The sequence below is a fragment of the Neoarius graeffei genome, chromosome 21 (genome assembly GCF_027579695.1).
Source record: "Neoarius graeffei isolate fNeoGra1 chromosome 21, fNeoGra1.pri, whole genome shotgun sequence".
NCBI classification, from domain to species: domain Eukaryota; kingdom Metazoa; phylum Chordata; class Actinopteri; order Siluriformes; family Ariidae; genus Neoarius; species Neoarius graeffei.
Window position 1 is genome coordinate 57,089,791 of NC_083589.1, and position 17,255 is coordinate 57,107,045.

Consider the following 17,255-nt stretch of genomic DNA (forward strand, 5'->3'; position numbering starts at 1 on the left):
CCGGCTTGTGAGCAAAGCTTAAAGAGCATCTCTCTGCCAAACAGCACGGCTCGTAGTCATTTCTCTGACTTCTTTTTTTTTTACGATTTGCTTGCAGCGACAGAACAAATGTGCTTATCCCCGCAGATTTCTAGCGGCGCTGTAAAATATAATGTACGTGTGTGTTAACATCAGGTAAATTGCTTATAGCTCACACCTTATGTGTTAGATTTCATAGTGGCTCCCTCTCTGTATGTGTGTGTGTGTGTGTGTGTGTGTGTGTGTGTGCTGACATTTCAGTAGATTTCCCCCCACCCGCTGCCTCCAGTCTTCCCCCTCCCTCAATTTAATTGCTGCTTTTCAGGGACGCGCTTGACTGCATAATTGTCAAAACTCTGCGTGATTGAACTCTCCTTCACATACCAAACCTGACACTTTCTGATGCGTCTCGTCTCTTTATGACACTTTTCAAATAAAGGAAGCGCTCCAGATGTTTGCCGTAATTTTTTCCCCCCTCTCTCTTCCTCGCTGCGGATTTCAGGGGCGCTGCCGTGAGTGTGTGCAGGAGGATTAGAGATTTGTAGGGACAGGCTGTCTGTGTGTTTGGCAGGCGTGGACAGGTCCGCTCCATGCCGCATATGAATATTTTAGCGAACGCTTCCACATTGTACAATGAGACGGAATGAAGCGTACTGAGGTTCGTTTATTAGCAGCGACGAAAAGTTTGAAGCGTAGAATTTTTTTTAATTAATTGCAGCCCTTAATGAATATTTCAGAGATGTCTCTTTTATCTTTACAAATAAATATCAGCCGCATCATCAGCCTTTACTCATCAGCCTCCTACGTTTCCGAATCCACACTGTCACCACCAAATCATTCGTCAGTTAAATTTCTGTACCATACATCCCCAGCAAATATCATCAGCTCAAAATAACACAGAATATAGACTTCTAACATAAAATAACATCGTAATACTTTAATTTAGCCCAATAACACAGCTTTGTTGACAATAGCTCATGTCCAGTGGTGCTTGAAAGATTGTGAACCCTTTAGAATTTTCTATATTTCTGCATAAATATGACCTAAAACATCATCAGATTTTCACACAAGTCCTAAAAGTAGATAAAGAGAACCCAGTTAAACAAATGAGACAAAAATATTATACTTGGTCATTTATTTATTGAGGAAAATGATCCAATATTACATATCTGTGAGTGGCAAAAGTATGTGACCCTTTGCTTTCAGTACCTGGTGTGACCCCCTTGTGCAGCAATAACTGCAACTAAACGTTTGCGGTAACTGTTGATCAGTCCTGCACACCGGCTTGGAGGAATTTTAGCCCGTTCCTCCATACAGAACAGCTTCAACTCTGGGATGTTGGTGGGGTTCCTCACATGAACTGCTCGCTTCAGGTCCTTCCACAACATTTCAATTGGATTAAGGTCAGGACTTTGACTTGGCCATTCCAAAACATTAACTTTATTCTTCTTTAACCATTCTTTGGTAGAACGACTTGTGTGCTTAGGGTCGTTGTCTTGCTGCATGACCCACCTTCTCTTGAGATTCAGTTCATGGACAGATGTCCTGACATTTTCCTTTAGAATTTGCTGGTATAATTCAGAATTCATTGTTCCATCAATGATGGCAAGCCGTCCTGGCCCAGATGCAGCAAAACAGGCCCAAACCATGATACTGCCATCACAGATGGGATAAGGTTCTTATGCTGGAATGCAGTGTTTTCCTTTCTCCAAACATAACGCTTCTCATTTAAACCAAAAAGTTCTATTTTGGTCTCATCCAGCCACAAAACATTTTTCCAATAGCCTTCTGGCTTGTCCACGTGATCTTTAGCAAACTGCAGACGAGCAGCAATGTTCTTTTTGGAGAGCAGTGGCTTTCTCCTTGCAACCCTGCCATGCACACCATTGTTGTTCAGTGTTCTCCTGATGGTGGACTCATGAACATTAACATTAGCCAATGTGAGAGAGGCCTTCAGTTGCTTAGACGTTACCCTGGGGTCCTTTGTGACCTCGCCGACTGTTACACGCCTTGCTCTTGGAGTGATCTTTGTTGGTCGACCACTCCTGGGGAGGGTAACAATGGTCTTGAATTTCCTCCATTTGTACACAATCTGTCTGACTGTGGATTGGTGGAGTCCAAACTCTTTAGAGATGGTTTTGTAACCTTTTCCAGCCTGATGAGCATCAACAACGCTTTTTCTGAGGTCCTCAGAAATCTCCTTTGTTCGTGCCATGATACACTTCCACAAACATGCGTTCTGAAGATCAGACTTTGATGGATCTCTGTTCTTTAAATAAAACAGGGTGCCCACTCACACCTGATTGTCATCCCACTGATTGAAAACACCTGACTCTAATTTCACCTTCAAATTAACTGCTAATCCTAGAGGTTCACATACTTTTGCCACTCACAGATATTTCTACACTGGCTATGTTTTGTCACTACTGAACTTTATTACCATCTGCTGGATTTTATATTGTATGGCAAATGTGGTATCTTGCAACGTTAACAAAAGTGAAAATTAATTTGTGGAGCTGGGTGGCACGGTGGTGTAGTGGTTAGCACTGTCTCCTCAGAGCAAGAAGGTCCGGGTTCGAGCCCCGTGGCCGGCGAGGGCCTTTCTGTGTGGAGTTTGCATGTTCTCCCCGTGTCCGCGTGGGTTTCCTCCGGGTGCTCTGGTTTCCCCCACAGTCCAAAGACATGCAGGTTAGGTTAACTGGTGACTCTAAATTGAGCATAGGTGTGAATGTGAGTGTGAATGTGTCTGTGTCTATGTGTCAGCCCTGTGATGACCTGGCGACTTGTCCAGGGTGTACCCCGCCTTTCGCCCGTAGTCAGCTGGGATAGGCTCCAGCTTGCCTGCGACCCTGTAGAACAGGATAAAGCGGCTAGAGATAATGAGATGAGATGAGATGTTCAACCCATGATATACTTCTGAATTAGTTTTATGTTAGGGGTCGTGCTTCAAGATAAAACACCAAAAGCCTTCTACGTATTTAATTGGCGTATTTCAAATGCTTCTGTAATCTTCACTATCTGAAAGGCACATATTAATTCACCAAGTTACAAACTATAAAAACACCACCTCAAAGCTACACCTGTGGTTCTGAAGGTCAAATTACATAGAGTTATGTTCTAAATAAGAAAACAAACCCCAATGACCAGGCTTTGTATTCTCAAACCTCGCTTTTTTTTTAAACCGTTCAATTTACATTCTGATTTTCTTTTCGATAAAAAAGTAAACCAGCTTCACCAGCAGTTGTACACGCCCACGCCATCATGCTTCACAGATGTGATGATGCGCTTTTGATCACATCCCTTTTCTTCTCTCTTTCTTTCAATAAATCTTCAACACACCTGTCCATAAAAACTTCTCCCAGCCCTACAGGCTTTAAAAGTATTTTTAGCAACATGTAATCTGGCCGTGCTGTTCATGAGGTTTACTGATGATTTACATCCTGTTGTAAACCGTCTGAGCTCACACGCGGTTCCTCCTCTTTATACCTCTGGGCTGTTGAATTCTCAAATCTGATCAGTTAGAAGATGTTGATTAATTTTCTACAACAGCAGCTCTGACAGTAGTTCAGGCTTCAGGGAAAAGCGCGGGTTTGTGCTGTATTAATGCACTCCTCAAAATTCTCAAAGTTAATAGAGAAGCATTAACTGCACTATTGATATTTGTCTTGGAAACAAATTTCAGCTATAAGTTGAAAGAGTGCCCGTATTTCAACGTGTTTAGGGTAAATGAAAAATATATACTTAATCTATTGTGTAAAACATCAATAAAAACAGAACACGATGATTTGCAAATCATGTAAACTCTGTATTTCATTGAAAATAACACAGACAACGTGTCAGATATTGAAACTGAGAAATTTTATTGTTTTTTGAAAAATATACAGTATGCTCATTCTGAATTTGATGCCAACAACACGTTTCAGAAAAGCTAGAACAGTTGCATGTTTACCGTTGTGTTGCATCACCTCTAGTTTTAACAACATTCTGTAAACGTTTGGGGATTGAGAAGACAAATTGCTGTAGCTTTGAAAAAGAAATGTTCTCCCATTCTTGCCCAATTTCAGTTATAGGGTCTCCTTTGTTGTATTTTGTGCTTCATAATGTGCCAAATGTTTTCAATAAGAGGCAGGTCTGGACTGCAGGCAGGCCACTTTAGCACCCTGACTCATTTACTCCGGAGCCATGCAGTTTTAATATGTGCAGAAAGTGGTTTGGCATTGTCTTGCTGAAAGAAGGAAGGCCTTCCCTGAAAAAGATTTTGTCTGGATGGCAGCATATTGCTCTGAAACGTGTATATATCATTCAGCATTAATGACTACGTTCAGACTGCACCCTGAAACGACCCATATCCGATTTTTTTGCCCATATGCGACCTGTATCCGATTTGTTATTGACAATCTGAACGACACAGATCCGATTTTTTCACATGCGACCCAGGCCGCTTGGATATGTGGTCCTAATTCCGATGCATATCCGATATTTTCACATGCGACTGCAGTCTGACCGGACAGGTCGCATTCATGCAACCTACACGTCATCAACAAGAGACAAACGTCACTATTCTGCGTTGGCTAATCCCGCCTCTTTGGTGGAAAACAACAACATTTGTACAGTTTTCAGAATTTAAATAGACTTTTATAGAATTGATCAAGCTAATGGTGGATTTGGTAGGGACCTGGATGTTGATCTGTTAGCCTGATTAAATAAAACAGTTTCTATAACTGATTTATAACTTAAACCATCCTGTATTACAAGATTATAAGATTGTTCTGGAAATTTCCAGTAATTTGACACCTTCGGTCTCATTAGTCTGCTGCCCACATTAATCAGATTATTGTGTGAGTTCCGCCGCCGCCACAAAAACCACATCGCCAGGTCTCGCCTCATCTCCATCGCAAACTGCACTGGTGTTTATGCACCTTGAGCCAGCGCTGAGAGAAGTTGCAGAATTCAGCTGGCTATAAACAATCTAAATAAATATTTATAAAAATGTAGAAAAAGTTTATTAATATGACGAAGTAAATATGTGCAAATCATTAAGCCTGAATTAAGAGTTTGGTAATACAGCGGCCGTATCCCAAATGACTGCCTACTGAAGCTCGAGTGCACTATATAGAGTTTAAAAATCCATTACTTCCTAGTAACATGTAGTGCACTTATATAGAAATTAGAGAGACATTTAGGAGTCAACCCTCGTTACCAGGCTACACGTTTTCATTTCAGTTCAGAAACAAAAACACACACGAGACCTCACACTTTAACACTAACCAGGTAATTAAACAAACAAACAAACAAAAAAAGAAATCATTAAACTTGAAGAGTGCGCTTTTTTTTTGTTTACGTATTACGTAGATGTGCTTATTACGTGTCAATTTGCGCATGTGGGACACTTTTGGGTCGTTTTCCGTTCATATTGGAGATCGCATACAAGTCTCATATAATTGGTAATGTGAACGGCCTAACAAAAAAATCGGATTTCACAACAAATCGGATATGGGTCGTTTCAGGTCGCAGTCTGAACGTAGTGAATGATGCCTTCCCAGATGTACAAGTTACCCATGTCATGTGCACTAATGCCCCCTTCTACCATCACATATGCTGGCTTTTAAACTGTGTACTGATAACAAGCCGGATGTTCCCGTCGTTCTTTAGCCTGGAGGACGTGGTGTCCATGATTTCTAAAAAGAATTTCTACTTTTGATTCGTCAAACCTTGGGACAGTTTTGACTTCGCCTCAGTCCATCGTCAAAGAGCTCGGGCCCAGAGAAGGCAGCTGTGTTTCTGGTGTTTCCATATATTGTATATATTTGGTTTTAACTTGTCTTTGTGGATGCAGTGATGAACGATGTTTGACACAGAGCATACATTTCTATAAAATTGTTTTTTTTTAAATGCCTAACCTGTTTCTCTTAGTGATAAAAACATATATTTACTCAAATCCATGATGTGGAAGCCGCCATTCAAACAGTACACTGCAAAAAATGATCTCTTGTTGAGAGAAAATATCTTTAATATGGGTGAATTTATCTATTATTTCTTATTAGAAGTTTACTAGAACTCAAATATAAGATTATTTAGCTTACTTTGAGACGCTTTTACTAATTTCAAGCCTTAAATTTTCTTATTCTGTTGGCAGATAATTTTGCTTCTTTCTAGAATTGAATGCTTAAAATGAGCAAAATTATCTGCCAATAGAATAAGAAAATTTAAGGCTTGAAATTAGTAAAAGTGTCTCAAAGTAAGCTAAATAATCTTATATTTGAGTTCTAGTAAACTTCTAATAAGAAATAATAGATAAATTCACCCATATTAAAGATATTTTCTCTCAACAAGAGATCATTTTTTGCAGTGTACAAACCTGTCTAGAAGCAATGTCACTAATTCTGCATCCATCTTCATCATCATCATCAGTAATAAATTACATCATAATAGAAAAATCACTGCCCTGCAATGTTTATTCTGCTTTTATTGATTTTCTGTGTATCTAGCTATGCTGGGCGCTTACCGAATTCAGCCATGTTTTTTCTTTCTAAGCAGACTGAGATGGGGTGGAGTGAAGGTGTGTTGGAGGGTGTATCTTTAAAATTTGGCCCTTGTCAACACAAACAAGCAGGTCATCAGGACCCATAGTCTTTCCACACGTGTTTTTTCAACCACATAATTTATTTGTGCCGGGGCAGTGGCTTAAACCATTGTGTTTTTTATTTTTTTATTGTTATTATTTTTTTAATCATACCCTACATACTTTCCAAGATATTTGTACAAGTAAGAAATTTTTAAAAAAGATGGTTGCATCTTGAAATCATATTAAATGTCATATTAAATCTCTTTTCTTTTTCATTTTTTGTCCTCCGTCTGTAGGCACCTTACCATATGAGATAAAGATTGTGATCGCAGGAAACCATGAGCTGACGTTCGATCAGGAGTTCATGGCTGATCTGATCAAGCAGGACTTCTACTACTTCCCCTCCGCCTCCAAGCTGAAGCCTGAGAACTATGAGAACGTGCAGTCGCTGCTCACCAACTGCATCTACCTGCAGGACTCGGATGTTACCGTTAGAGGGTTCCGCATCTACGGCTCACCGTGGTGAGTGTCCAGTTTCCTGTCTGTCTGTCTGTCTCACTTCCTCTTCGGCTCACTTTCTTTCTATATCTTTAGTTTTTACTCGAAATTGCTCTGGAGCCAGACAGTGTTCGGTATCTCTGGCCACTCCATACCAGCTGAACGTAATCAACACATTCGCCATATGATGCTAAACGTTATTTTTCTGTCACATATACATATTTTGTCATTGGAATTGTAATTAGAGAATAAAACAAATAAAATGAAGTGTGTGTGCGCGATGAAGCAAATTTACGCTAAGACCTCAAAGATAATTATTTGATTTTCCTATTATTTTATTTTTCCAGTGATAACAGTTATTGTTATTTTTTAAGGAACAACATGCCATACTTTTTATCCATTTGGAGTTACGTTTAGCGTTGCTGAATGTCCGTAAAACAAAGTTAGCTCCTCTTATCCTTTACATTATAGCAGCTATAAATGAGAGTTCCCTCATCAGCTTCTCTTTTTTTTTTCAGTTTAACAAGATGAAAATATGCAGCGTATTGATTGTTACAAAGTGCTGACACTGGAAACTCCTGTAGCCTGTATATGATTAGGTTTAATGTATGTATGACCAGCCTGTGAATGAGCTTTTACTGTGGAAATAATAACATATAAAAACGACTACATTTCACAATTATTCATTGAAGGTAAAGTGAATATTGGTGAATAATAACCAAGACAAAGTCAAGGTTATTATTCACTGATATTCACTGAGCCTGAGGCAAATAATTGTTTTTGTATAATACGCAGGTGATTATTTACAAAAAAAAATCGTATTAATTAAGTAATTTTTTTCAAACTTCAAAAGCAGCATGCAAATATAATAACGGCGCGGCACAGACTTGTGTCCAGTGTTATAGTCGAGTCACTAAACCTCAAGTTCGAGTCCAGTCTCGAGTCCCCAGTGTTCAAGTTTGAGTCATTAAAGAAAATTTTGAGTCGAGTCCAAGAACAAGACTCCAATGGCACCATTTGATGGCGTCTCTTGCTATCTTTATGTGAAAGTGTCTCTGCTACTGTGTTGGACTGACATTACTGCTCAACTGCCCCATTTTCGTGAATAGACTACAGATAAAAAGCTTGTTCATCACTCAGCAAGCCCCGCCCACTATCAACAGGGCAAATAACATGAGAGAGGGTTAACACTAGCTAGTTCATCACTCAGCAAGCCCCGCCCACTATCAACAGGGCAATGAACATAGCGTGTCACTTCCTTCTCTGGGTGGAGTCTTACCAAATGACGATTGAAGTTCGAGGTTGTCCCCGTCGTCTCCTCGATAGTTCTTCTACATATGGAACACATAGCAGCGCATTTTTTCCCACTGCACAAGAAGTCTATATAAGCAAAGTGGACAATCCTAGCGGGGCGGCACGGTGGTATAGTGGTTAGCGCTGTCGCCTCACAGCAAGAAGGTCCTGGGTTCGAGCCCCGGGGCCGGCGAGGGCCTTTCTGTGTGGAGTTTGCATGTTCTCCCCGTGTCCGCGTGGGTTTCCTCTGGGTGCTCCGGTTTCCCCCACAGTCCAAAGACATGCAGGTTAGGTTAACTGGTGACTCTAAATTGACCGTAGGTGTGAATGTGAGTGTGAATGGTTGTCTGTCTATGTGTCAGCCCTGTGATGACCTGGCGACTTGTCCAGGGTGTACCCCGCCTTTCGCCCGTAGTCAGCTGGGATAGGCTCCAGCTTGCCTGCGACCCTGTAGAAGGATAAAGCGGCTAGAGATAATGAGATGAGAATGAGACAATCCTAGCGGCGTTCTCTCCAGGCATTTTAGCGCCATTAACGTTAGTTTGTTCCTGAACATGACGTATGAACAGGTGAATATGCATTCTCTTGCACGAAATTAGTATAAAAATTAATATAGATATAAATATAAATATTTTATGCCAAATTATTATGGCATGTTACAAAAAATAAAGAAAAAATCCGAGTCCTCGTCTCCAATTTACAAGTCCGAATGCAGTTAATGCACGAGTCCGAGTCATCAGTCCTCAAGTCCAAGTCGAGTCACGAATCCTTAAAATTAGGGCACGAGTTGGACTCGAGTACGACAAGCCTGCTTGTGTCACTTATCTATGCTGACTCATGTGTAAAAAAAAAAAAAACCTTTGTTTTGAAATCAATAAAATAAATCACAGTTCCACCTTCCCTTTGAATAGTTTTAGACCAAACTTTGTAGCATCTTCAGTGCTTTTAGGAACAGCATTTTCTTTTATTATTTGTAATTCTTCCTCATGTATGGTGATGAAGCGATTGGCCACCATTTTGCCAGGTCATTCGAGGTGATTATTGAGAAATAGTCTGAATTTCTCGACCAATCAGCATGCTCGATTTCCTATAATTACCTCCGTATTTGTATGAGTAATTTATTTCATATCATATAAACCTTGGATTTGGATCAAGAATTCAGTAGCACTTTGGTTTAAAACAATCGAATGTCCTAGAGCTCGTTGTAGTAAAGTACTGAAAGTTCAGTATTCTGTCAGTATTACATTTTGGCAAAATTGCAAAGGAACAAATCTCTGCTGGAGGTCCTTTAACTGCCAATAAATGTTTTCCGGATCAACATAGGTGACAGGTGAAGCGTTTTATTATGAATATATGCCTAAAAAAAACCATAAATACAACAAAAAGTTAGAAACCAATGTGTTAGTTTTAAATATAGTTTTATTAATGGCAGAATTTTAAATGTCTTATTTTGCCACTGTGTCATTTTGGTTTCGTGACACAACTGCATTTGGGACGATATTCCGAGAATATCGACAAATACTTGTTGTTCTAGGTGACTGGATTGTGTAATAATAATAATAATAATAATAATAATAATAATAATAATCATCATCATCATCATCATAATAAGTTCAATTTACAGTGGTGCTTGAAAGTTTGTGAACCCTTTAGAATTTTCTATATTTCTGCATAAATATGACCTAAAACATCATCAGATTTTCACACAAGTCCTAAAAGTAGATAAAGAGAACCCAGTTAAACAAATGAGACAAAAATATTATACTTGGTCATTTATTTATTGAGGAAAATGATCCAATATTACATATCTGTGAGTGGCAAAAGTATGTGAACCTTTGCTTTCAGTATCTGGTGTGACCCCCTTGTGCAGCAATAACTGCAGCTAAACGTTTGCGGTAACTGTTGATCAGTCCTGCACACCGGCTTGGAGGAATTTTAGCCCATTTCTCCATACAGAACAGTTTCAACTCTGGGATGTTGGTGGGTTTCCTCACATGAATTGCTCGCTTCAGGTCCTTCCACAACATTTCAATTGGATTAAGGTCAGGACTTTGACTTGGCCATTCCAAAATATTAACTTTATTCTTCTTTAACCATTCTTTGGTAGAACGACTTGTGTGCTTAGGGTCGTTGTCTTGCTGCATGACTCACCTTCTCTTGAGATTCAGCTCATGGACAGATGTCCTGACATTTTCCTTTAGAATTCGCTGGTATAATTCAGAATTCATTGTTCCATCAATGATGGCAAGCTGTCCTGGCCCAGATGCAGCAAAACAGGCCCAAACCATGATACTACCATCACCATGTTTCACAGATGGGATAAGGTTCTTATGCTGGAATGCAGTGTTTTCCTTTCTCCAAATATAATGCTTCTCATTTAAACCAAAAATTTCTATTTTGATCTCATCCATCCACAAAACATTTTTCCAATAGCCTTCTGGCTTGTCCACATGATCTTTAGCAAACTGCAGATGAGCAGTAATGTTCTTTTTGGAGAGCAGTGGCTTTCTCCTTGCAACCCTGCCATGCACACCATTGTTGTTCAGTGTTCTCCTGATGATGGACTCATGAACATTAACATTAGCCAATGTGAGAGAGGCCTTCAGTTGCTTAGAAGTTACCCTGGGGTCCTTTGTGACCTCGCCTACTATTACACACCTTGCTCTTGGAGTGATCTTTGTTGGTTGACCACTCCTGGGGAGGGTAACAGTGGTCTTTAATCTCCTCCATTTGGACACAATCTGTCTGACTGTGGATTGGTGGAGTCCAAACTCTTTAGAGATGGTTTTGTAACCTTTTCCAGCCTGATGAGCATCAACAACGCTTTTTCTGAGGTCTTCAGAAATCTCCTTTGTTCGTTCCATGATACACTTCCACAAACATGTGTTGTGAAGATCAGACTTTGATAGATCCCTGTTCTTTAAATAAAACAGGGTGCCCACTCACACCTGATTGCCATCCCATTGATTGAAAACACCTGACTCTAATTTCACCTTAAAATTAACTGCTAATCCTAGAGGTTCACATACTTTTGCCACTCACAGATATGTAATATTGGATCATTTTCCTCAATAAATAAATGACCAAGTATAATATTTTTGTCTCATTTGTTTAAATGCATTCTCTTTATCTACTTTTAAGACTTGTGTGAAAATCTGATGATGTTTTGGGTCATATTTATACAGAAATATAGAAAATTCTAAAGGGTTCACAAACTTTCAAGCACCACTGTATATAGTACCTTTCTCACACCCAAGGTTGCTTTACAATTAGAAGGAGAAAAAAAAATCCACCAAAAGAGGGTCGGGATGTAATTCCAGTGGTGTAGCTGCCCACAGTCCCACCAAATGGTGCACATAGGTATGTCCCACATTGCCTGCACAGCTGCCGCAATGCCACCGGATAACATCACTCAGAACACCGTGCCAAGCACAGAAGCACCACTGCACAGAGCGCTGGACAACCCCGATGTTAAAAAGAGCAACGAGCTCACTGCAGTCCATAGCGAGGAGCACAGGCATCACCCATGACAAGCCAAGGCCTGAAGGGAACCGACACCCAAAACCGGGTCCGGAGCTACACCACAACTGGCGGACAAAACACCCAAACAAAGAACAAACATCGAATCATGCAATCACAAAAAGAAAAACAGAGAGGAGAAAAAAAGAAAACAAATCTTGCCAGGCAAAACAAACTTCGCCTGGCAGCACTTATTTTATACCTAGTATATGTTGATAATGGTAATATTTCTCAATCGTCGGTTGTCAGGTTATAGTCCTATGAAAATCCATGACCTTGGGTTTGACATTTCAAACTCACGCAAGGTCAAAGATCATGGTGTCAACTGAAAGCCCATATGTAACTTCCTGTAAGTTGATAATGGTAAACATCTGTCTCCCCTCAACCGTTTTCAAGTTACATCACTCTGAAAATCTGTGACCTTGAGTTTGACCTTTCAAGGTCACTCAAAGTCAAAGATCATGGTGCCAAATGAAACACCATATGAGAGTTCCTATATGCTTATAATAGTAAACATTTGTCTATCGGCAAATTTTTTTGACTTATAATGGAAAATACACTACCGTTCAAAAGTTTGGGGTCACCCAGACAATTTTGTGTTTTCCATGAAAAGTCACACTTTTATTTCCCACCATAAGTTGTAAAATGAGTAGAAAATATAGTCAAGACATTTTTCTGGCCATTTTGAGCATTTAATCGACCCCACAAATGTGATGCTCCAGAAACTCAATCTGCTCAAAGGAAGGTCAGTTTTATAGCTTCTCTAAAGAGCTCAACTGTTTTCAGCTGTGCTAACATGATTGTACAAGGGTTTTCTAATCATCCATTAGCCTTCTGAGGCAATGAGCAAACACATTGTACCATTAGAACACTGGAGTGAGAGTTGCTGGAAATGGGCCTCTATACACCTATGGAGATATTGCACCAAAAACCAGACATTTGCAGCTAGAATAGTCATTTACCACATTAGCAATGTATAGAGTGGATTTCTGATTAGTTTAAAGTGATCTTCATTGAAAAGAACAGTGCTTTTCTTTCAAAAATAAGGACATTTCAAAGTGACCCCAAACTTTTGAACGGTAGTGTATGTTATTTTGACTGAAAGGTTGACCTTTCCGGTGACCTTGACTTTCACCTTGACCCGATTACCCCCAAAATTTAATCAGGTAATCTACAGACCATTGCCCACCTACTCTGAAAATTTGAAGTCAGTTGGTGCAACCGTCTAGACACTAGATTGTTAACAGACACAAACAAACAAACAAACTGCACTGATTACAATACCGCACCCCGCTGACTCTGTCGTGGGCGAGGTAATAAAAAGCTCTGGTGAGAAGCAGCCAAGATGCGCAGTGTACTCTCTCAACCGGAAACAGAAACCAAAACTAGGTAATCTTGTTGACGTGGTGATTTCAGTATTGACCGTGATGACTGAACTTCCTCAGATTTAATACAGCTATGTAAAGTGTGAGTGTCTTACATCTAATCTTACTCTCTCCAAAAACCCGAAACACTGTCGAGTTGAAGGGGTGCGACACAAGTGAGAAATGGGACGTTCGTCTCTCTCTCTCTCTCTCTTTCTCTCTCCTTGTCTCCCCCTTGTCTGTTTGTCACCATATGTTGCTCTGTGTTCCCTTCCCCCTCAAGTCTGCCTCTATTTTTGCTCCATCTCTTCCCAGTTCCCCCATTGTCTGTCTCTCGTTAACACTTCTGCTGGCATCCCTCTGCGTCCAAAGCTGTATTTCCTCCTGATCAGACTCACACTGTCTCAGTGTGCTACTTTCCTCCCACTTAGGGAATGTAATTGCTTGTAAGAAGACTTAAGCGTGACCACGTACAATGGCGAGACGAGAAAAGGAGAAAGAAGCTACACCTACGTGGGCATGGGTGTGTGTACATGCATGGGGTGGGGTGGGTTTCGGCTCCCTCAGCGCTGTGTATTGATGCTTAGCGTGGGACGTATCGGTCCCTTGTGTCGGATAATTGGTTTTTAGAGTTTGTCTGGTTGTTTGTTATGTAGGTGAAGGTGTGTGTGTGTGTGTAGAATTGTTTTATAAAAGCCCCGAACAAACAAGTTTGGGAGAAGCGTCTGCATGTTTTATAGTGATACAGTATCCTGGTCCCCAGTAGGACAGGATTGAAATTGTGGGGATGCTCTGGTCCCCATGAGGCAGTTTTATTTTTAAGCAAAAAAAAAAAAAAAAAAAAAAAAAAATATATATATATATATATATATATATATATATATACAGTTGTGGTCAGAAGTTTACATACAGTGACATGGATGTCATCTTGGATATGAATGTCATGGCAATATTTGGGCTTTCAGTAATTTCTTTGAACTGTTCTTTTCTTTTTCTGTGGCAGAATGATTGTACAGCATACAGCTTTAATTAAAAAAAAAAACACTAGAATTTGGTGCACAAGTTTTAATTTTCTTTGGGTTTTCTTTGGGTCAAAATTATACATACAGGGTCAAAAATATACATACAGCACACCTAATATTTGGGTAAAATGTCTCTTCGCAAGATTCACCTTGACCAAACATTTTTATTTACCATGAACAAGCTTCTGGCAGAATTCTGGTTGGATATTTCACAACTCTTCATGGTAGAATTAGTAGAGTTCAATTAATTTTTTTTTTCTTGGCATGGACTCGACTTATCAGCATGGTCCATATATTTTCAACAGGGTTGAACTCAGGACTTGTTTTAAGCTTAATGTTAGCCTGCTTTATCCTCCACAACCAGCTCTTTGGGTTCATTGTCCTGTAGTAACTCCCAAGTCGTGTTCAAGTTTCTGATGGTTTATGCTGAAGAATTCTGAGGTCGTCCTTCTTCTTCATTATTCCATCCACTTTGTGCAATAAACCAGTTCCACTGGCAGCAAAACAGCCCCAGAGCATGATGATCCTACCACCACCACCACCAGCTGGTACAGTGTTTCTCTGTACATGGTGGTCATTGTGGCCAAACAACTCAATCTTTGTCTCATCTGACTGTACAGCTTTCCTCCAGAAGGCTTTTTCTTTGTCCGTGTGGTCAGCTTCAAACTTTGGTTAAGCTTGAAGGTGTCAATTTTGGAGCAGGGGGTTATTTCTTGGATAGCAGCCTCTTAGTCCATGCTGATCTGATCTGAACTGTAGACAGTGATCCATCAGCTTCCAGTTCATGGCAGAGCTGTGCCATGGTGGTTCCCAGGTTGTTCCTGACCATCCAAACCAATTTCCTTTCAGCTGAGGGTGACAGTTTGGGTTTTCTTGAAGCAAAGTGGCTTGGTAAAGTGACTACACCTCACAATAACTTTGATGCAATTGTTTGAACTGGTCTTGGAATTTGCAGTTGTTTAGAAATGGCTCCAAGAGACATTCCGGAGTTGTGTGTATCTGCGATCCTCTTTCTCAGATCTGCACTGAGCTCATTGGACTTTCCCATTTTACTGTGTGTTGGTCAATCCAATGACTGCTGTAAACAAACCTTTTTTATGAAGGCACAGAGAAGCTACCAGCTGTATAGGATCATGAGCACTAACAGGAAGTTAAGAGACCTTGGCAAGATAAGAGGCATTTTGAAAGTTTCAGCACCTCTGAATTAATAATCTAAGTGAGTGTATGTAAATTTTTGACCCTGTATGTATAATTTTGACCCTGTGTTGATTTCAGAAAACCCAAAGAAAATTGAAACTTGTGCACCAAATTCTATTGTTTTTTTTAATTAAAGCTGTATGCCGTACAATCATTCTGCCACAGAAAAAGAACAGTTCAAAGAAATTACTGAAAGCCCAAATATTGCCATGACATTCATATCCAAGATGGCATTCAGGTCACTGTATGTAAACTTCCGACCACAACTGTACATATAAATAAAGCAAAAAGTTTTTTTTTTGTTTTGTTTTGTTTATTGAGATTGAGCTATTCAAGCCATCTACTCAACCGTGTCAGGAAGTTGCCAGGCGTGTGTGTGCGCGTGTGTGTGTTGACTTTTCCTCACATCCCATCATCATCACACCATCATCACTTTCTTGTCACTCCAAGTCAGACGTGTGTCTCCTCGACGGGATGGAGAAGCACTGGTCTCCATGGTGATGATGTTCTGCCAAAAGAAAGGGCTTTCTGGACCAAGCCCATGTTGCCGCGGGTGACGGCTGCCTCTGAGCTGAGCATCAGCTACATCTACAGTACGTTATCCCTTTATCCTCTCATCCATAATTTCAGATCTTCTCTCGCTCGCTTCATCACACCATCAAAGGTACATAAATCCGAATCCCATCCCTGTGTGTCTCTCTCTCTCTGTTCTCTGTCCTGTTCCTCTGTCGCTCCTCACTTTTGACAACTGCTCCATCCATCATTTCTTTTCTCTCTTCTTCACTCCTGTCATTCGTCTGTCTTCTGTCAGTCTGCGAGGTCAGTGATACTCATGTCTGTCTCATGTTTGTCTTTGTTGTTGAAGCTATGTACACACACACACACACACACACACACACACAGTTGTTTAGTGGACTAAATGAGTTCCTGGCACACTGCGTTTTTCACTAAATCTCGACTATTTGTCATGCGGTGATTCTGGAATGAAAGGGACAGCATGGGGGAAACATGTGCCGTGTTTTTCTGTTCTGCTGACGCTAATGCAAGTTTACAAGTCATTTGTCATCCCACAGAAATGCGCGTGTCTGTGTCTGTGTGTGTGTGTGTGTAAGGGGGTGAGACTAAAGACAGTCTGATGCTGGTGTAAGTGGTGTATTAAAGATAAAGCTATCACAAACTTCTCTACACACACAGTGCTGAAACAACATCATATTATATATATATATATATATATATATATATATATATATATATATATATATATATATATATATATGATATTACATGGTGGTGCAAAGATATGAAGTTGATCTTCAAGTGGTGAATATATATTTTTCAACACGAGAAGATAAACTTCATATCTTCACACCACCGTGTAATGTTCTTTATATTATATGGACACATACACACAAAAAAAAACAAAAAACGCAAGTTAATGAAAAGAATTTTAGTTTACAACTAGACAGGGACACTCTAACGAGTGCAAACCCTGCCTTTTCCCTATTAAAATACATTGGGCGAAAATTTCGAAGTTCTGCCATGACCTTGACCTTTGACCTTTGACCTCCAAAATTTAATGGTTTCCTTCCTGGGTGATTGGCAACACATGTACAAAATTTGGTCCAAATCGATCCATTGGTTCTTGAGATATCTTGCAGACACACAGACAGACAGACAGACAGACAGATACACACACACACAGACTGACGCAGGTGAAAATAATAACCCCTCCGACTACTGTCGGCGGGGTTAACCAGTCCACCATTTTGACAATGCAGC

General features: G+C 40.1%; 1 protein-coding gene across 1 annotated transcript in view; it reads left to right on the plus strand.

Moving 5' to 3' along the window:
- The window catches only part of mpped1 (metallophosphoesterase domain containing 1), a 123,089-nt gene that overhangs the window by 22,849 nt on the left and 82,985 nt on the right, over window positions 1-17,255 (plus strand). Inside the window, exon 3 of the mRNA XM_060903710.1 lies at window positions 6,880-7,105. Coding sequence (XP_060759693.1) covers window positions 6,880-7,105 — 226 coding nt within the window. The remainder of the gene's footprint in view (window positions 1-6,879; window positions 7,106-17,255) is intronic.